This window comes from Erigeron canadensis, chromosome 9, assembly GCF_010389155.1.
Source record: "Erigeron canadensis isolate Cc75 chromosome 9, C_canadensis_v1, whole genome shotgun sequence".
NCBI lineage: Eukaryota > Viridiplantae > Streptophyta > Magnoliopsida > Asterales > Asteraceae > Erigeron > Erigeron canadensis.
In genome coordinates, this window is record NC_057769.1 from 9,895,768 (window position 1) to 9,901,673 (window position 5,906).

At 32.6% G+C, this 5,906-nt stretch overlaps 1 protein-coding gene across 1 annotated transcript; it reads left to right on the forward strand.

Annotated features, from left to right (window-relative positions):
• The first annotated feature begins 480 nt into the window (after positions 1-480).
• On the forward strand, positions 481-5,700 carry LOC122580951 (thioredoxin H-type-like). The gene is made up of 5 exons (XM_043753099.1): positions 481-709; positions 970-1,033; positions 4,043-4,165; positions 4,795-4,917; positions 5,369-5,700. Exons 2-5 carry the CDS (start codon positions 1,013-1,015, stop codon positions 5,522-5,524), a joined length of 423 nt encoding a protein of 140 aa, XP_043609034.1. The 5' UTR covers positions 481-709; positions 970-1,012; the 3' UTR covers positions 5,525-5,700.
• The last annotated feature ends 206 nt before the right edge of the window (positions 5,701-5,906 follow it).

Sequence of the window (5,906 nt, forward strand, 5' to 3'; positions counted from 1 at the left end):
TACCTTCACATGCCGCCGCCACCACCGCCACCACCACGGCACCACCACTACCGTTGTCATAACACTGTCACATTACACGACTACTGTTCTATTCTCTTATATTATAAAAGATGATTTTTAGGTATTTAAATTATTTTCTCGTCTCTATTGTTTTGTTTAGGATCTCCCACTGACTTGTGTAACAATATATCTATTGACGACTTGATATCATACGTTGTCGTTGTTAAGACATGTGCATAACTCGTGTGGGTTTATTTTTCTTCAGAAATCAACAAAGAAGATTCAAACACTTCTTCTAGATAAAATGGTCAAAGAAGAAGTCTCCTTCCTAACAACCTACTTACCCGCGTGGAAACTTCCATGTTCCCATGTGTTCTAAACAAAAATAAAAATATATATTATTAGTGTGAAACAAAAAAAAAGGTGTATATATATATAATCGCCGATTATTATCAGCATTATTATTATTTCCTACCAAAATTTCAAATTTAGTTCCTTCCCTTTCACCTTTCTATCATCTGTCTATCATCTATATTTATATTTATATATATATCCCCGAATTCAATACATACATATACATATAAAAATCATCAAACCCTAATTAATTAATTAATTACATTCATTAATACATATTTAATTAGGGTTAGCTCTGTGATTTAACCACCGGACCAATATCATTTCTCCCATTATTTCCATCACATTTTATCAGGTAATTATAATGATAAATTCCTTCCATCTATACATTTTTTTTTTTATTTTATAAATATTTATTGCAAATTTATGTTTGTTAACTTTTTAACTGTTCAGTTTTTATTGTTTCATGATGTTTTGTTTTGTTTTTTTTTTTTTTATTAATTTGTACTTCAAATTCCACTTGAATCCTTAATGCTGTGTTTTTATATGTTTGTATGTGTTTTTTAGTATGTTGTGTGTAACATTTTTTTTTTTGTTTTTTGTGTTTTTTCTCAGGATAAACAGACTGCAACTACTTTTTAGTTTTTACAATATCTAGATGGGACTTTGCTTCTCTTCGGTGAGTTTTCGGCAAATCAAAGAATTCAAGACTTATCTCTTACTTTGTTTTGATTTTAGGTTCCACTAGATGATAATTTAGGATTAAAGAATGTGAATTACGGAAACTTATATGCGAAATTCAAATTCTGAGCCCCCAAAACCCGAGGAAAATTATGATTTGGATAAATGGTAAAATAATTTGTTTAGCGTGTATAGTATCTCGTTGTACATTGAACTTACCGAAAAGCCTAATTCAGTCTCTGCCTTTTCTTGACCTTTGGTTAGCCTCCATTGTCTTGTTTGTCGTTCTGAACTTGCCAAAAAGCCTAAAATTTGTGAACTCAAATCTTACAGGTTTGGAATTAGAATTGTAGATATATGCACTTAAGTTTCTGGTTAGGTATGAAGTAATTTCATTGCCCACTTATTCAAAGGAGATATAGTACTAAAATAGATGCATGAGCATGACTCATGAATTTGTGATCCTTATCAGGATGAGGATTGTACAAGTTTTAGCGCTTTATTGATGTAAAAACGGTAAACAGGGTTGGGTTTTCCTGTTTGAGTTTCCCAGGGCACCAGGGATTGTGCTTCTTTTAGACTTCGATATAGTTGCTTAACGGGAGTATCCTCGTGACTGTTTCCAGCCATTTTTGTGGCCACCCCCAAAATGTTCTTATAGGAAGCATGTAGGCCAATTTGGTGGTGGTGTGGCACTTCATCGATGTATTCAAGGAAAAAAATAATAAAGTTTTTTTTTTTCCTGAAATGGAAAATCATTGTTTTTTCCGTACTTTTAAGTGAAAACAAATACATGTATTTTCAGTTATTTTTTGGAGATAAAAAACCCTTTTTATTTTCTTGAAAATGAAAATGGAAAACTAAAAAAACTTTTATGTAGCTAAATGCACATTAAGTTTTCAGACATTTTACAGGTTCGTCTTGTACTAGTATTTCCTGAATTGTAGAGGGCACTTCATGTGACCTTAGTCCAAGTACTATGTGGCTGCGGACAGCGATATAGTCTTTAATTGTAGAGAAGTCCTAGACTCTCATAAGGATATACAGACCAGAATTGCAGAGTGCAGAAACTGATAAGAATATCAAGCAAGTCCAAAGTTACATGCTGAAATTATATTCCCAGTTTTTGATATTCATTGAGATCATGCACATTTTTAAGTTTGAACTGGGGGCAACTGTATATGCCTCCATGGCATAAAACCTATTGTAAACCCTTTTGATGTCGATTTCCTTTTAAAACATGCTTGCAAGTTCATGCTAAAACTTGATAATTCTTTGAATTTTTCGGCCCCATTTATTTGGTGACTCGTGGTTGAATAAATCTATGAAGGACTCGGTGACTGGAAATTTCTATTTTTACCCCCTAAACAATTTCAAAGGTGGACATGCTCTGTATCTTTAGCCTTTAACCAGTTTTGCCTCTCTCATATTGGCCATGGGATGGGCTGATGGGGGCTGCCAGAGGGGGTTACCCTTTTATTACTCTGATACTGTTATTGTACTTTACTAGGAATGAAAAGGTCTTTTGTTATGTGACTTGTGTCTTCTATAACCAATCATTATATGATGATAGGTGAGTAGGTGACAGTTTCATACTTTCATTCAAAATGAATTAATAAATGTAATGGAATGTTCCCTGCGAAATACGCTTCTCGAATCAAAATGCTTGACCTGAAAGCTTTTACTACAACCACATTGTAGACCACTATAATGGCTTTCAAAAAACGGAGGATTATATAGAAGCTCATGAGTGTTAGGTTCATAGAGTCTTTTTGTAAGGAATCACATTGTCATATGAGATGGAAATGAATCTGGTAAATTTAGGCATTCGTTACATTGGAATTTTGGATTCTGTGCTCTGGTCTTTTGTTTTTAGATACGTGTGTTTTGAAATCTTTATCTTTATATATACTAACAGAAGGTTGTCATATTAGCTTATTAACCAATCAAAAGGTTTAATCATTATTGGTTTTGACATAACTCAAAAATCCAAAAATATATTTTTTACATGTATTAAATTCATAGTCTTTAGCAATTATAAAATGATTTTTGAGATAATCAAACTTTTAAAAGATCTAGTTGATAAAATGTTTTGCTTATCTAAGTTCAAGTTATTACATGACCTATATTGAAATATATACACTTCAAACTTTATACTATAGTTCATACTTCATTAAAACTATCTTAACTTAACCTACTGGAGTTATGTAATAATGTCTTATAGTTTTTATGCTAACTCAATATTGTACTTGCATAATACGCAACAACATAATTATTTTCTAATTAATTTTGTTGGGTTAGTCATTAATGGATCATACATAAACTTTCAATATTCTTCTTAAAACTTAAATTTTTCGGGTCATACTGTTACTCCAAATTTTTAAGTGTAAACTCCAATTTTTAATCGGCTTGGGCCCTAAACTCTCATTAGCTTTGTTGTTAACCTTACAAACAAACCTTGCACTTACATGGGTCAAAATTATGGTAAAAGTGTAAATAAAAGCTATAATTGTAAAAACTATTTAAAGAATTATCATATTATATTGATTATTAATAATAAATTTAAGTGATTATAACTAATAGTCATAAGAGTAATGCAATGCTAAGTGCATGAGACTACAAGTGGCCCTTTTTTAGATGCATGAATAATATTGAAGTGCATTTGGTTGATGCTAGGCATATAATGTAAGAGGATTGTGCATTTTACATATATATAGGGAAAAGTGAGTATGAGGCTGTTAGGCACCTAACTTGGGTGAAAAACCCCTCACATGCTAGTTTTTTAATATTTTGAATAAATGAAAACTAAGATGGGACCCATGCAAAAAAGTGTTGGAAAATTATGCAACCTAAATTTTACGAGTTCATGATGTCATCAATCATGGAGATCGATGCTTTTAATAAATTTATGCACTAAATTTTACGAGTTCATGATGTTTTAATGTTTACCTAATATATCTTGTGTTTTTGAAATAACCATGGATATTGACGCTTTTAATGTTTGTAGAGCCCGACAGAAGATGATGAGCCTACTAGTCATCCTCACTTTGCTGGAGGTAATGTGACTCTCATCACTACCAAGGATGCTTGGGACCGAAAGGTCTCAGAATCAAAGACGCAAGGCAAAATAGTAAGTGATTAAACCTTATTGTTACAGTTACGGAAATTTGCATGGTTTTGGTAGATTTTCTTTGATTGAATCAGTTGGAAGACTTGGAATTCTGTTATGTTTATAATTGCACAATAGAAAGAGTATCTACTTTAAGCAAATACCTCTAATCTCTTATATTATTAGAAGAATGGTTCTAGTAATATAAAAATATTTGATGGCGTTCATGTTATCTTTGATTCTTGAGATCACACATACTGCCTTTCATGCACATGCTGTTAACTCAGTGGATCTGTGTACAAAAGATATTTTTTTAAATAGGATTAGTAGTTTGAATAGGATACAGATTATTGTCACAAAAATCTACATCAACAAGGTAAGGGGTGGTAATTTATATTGAATAATGCTTATTATCATAAGCCAAGATAATTAAAGGAGTGAATTAGGATAATGGGTTGACCTAAAAGTAGACGATTATTTAAGACGGTTGTCATATCTCTTTATAGCCTTATAGGCTGTTCAATTCTATTTAAATTTTTGTTCAATTTCCTTGTATTTTCTATCTAGGTCCTATTGCATGCCATTGTCTCTGATACCTAGTGTATAGAAATATGCTTGCTATTTCTGAGCGTCTTATGTATGATTTTTAGGTGGTTGCCAACTTCAGTGCATCTTGGTGTGGTCCTTGCAAATCGATTGCGCCGTACTACATTGAGCTTTCAGAGCAACATCCTTCTCTTGTATTTCTGACGGTAGATGTTGATGAATTAACGGTATGTTATGCTGTTCATATACCTTGATATCTAAATATGCTAATGCCTTATAGTTGGTTTTATTAGTTATTCAATGACACAGTCTATATATCTTGGATGAATACATGGCGGCGAATCTACACCTATTAACTTTGTTATAATATGTAATTTTGATTAGAAAAAAAAGGTTGAAAACTTAGGGTTATGTTTGGGGGAGAGCTTAAGCATATGCATTTTATAAGCTCAAGCTCCTTAACTCTGTTTGGTCCTCAAGTTTTAAGAGCATTTGGAAACCAACAACTCATTAGCGATAAGCTACTTGAAGTCACTTTTGGGGAAAAGAGCTTGAGATTATGAAATCATCATTTAGTTATCTATAGCGACAAGCTCTACAAAACCTCGCTCCATCTAGTTAGCCAAACAGATCCTTCACGTGTACATTATAGTAATGATAAAATAAATTTTGATGCAGGAGTTTAGCACACAATGGGAAGTAAAAGCTACTCCTACATTCTTCTTTCTTAGAGATGGGCAACAATTCGATAAGCTTGTGGGAGCCAACAAGCCCGAACTCCAGAAAAAGATAACCAGCATTGTGGATTCACAAGTCCCCGCTGGTCAAAAGTAACCATGATTTGGTCAATGATTGTTCATTGTCGTCAATCCGTGTACACAACTCTTAATCTTTTTGTACGAGTATTGTATATGCTTATGTAAAGCTTATAAAGGCATTGTCTTTGGTTGTTTGATGGCATATACATATTACCAGAAACAAGTCTCTAAACTTACTGTTTGTTTACTTCATTGCCAAATTCCCAATCTTTAGGTGCAAGTTATTTGCTAGCTTTCGAGCTATTTTTGGTTGTTGCTACAAAAATGTCATGTCCAATACATATGCTAAAGTAAAATCCAGGTCAAAATATTTTACGATTTTGGTTGATCTCGTAATTGATTCATCCATAGTCAAGTGTTTGTATTGTTGGACATTTTCTTCATCTGATTATTTCATC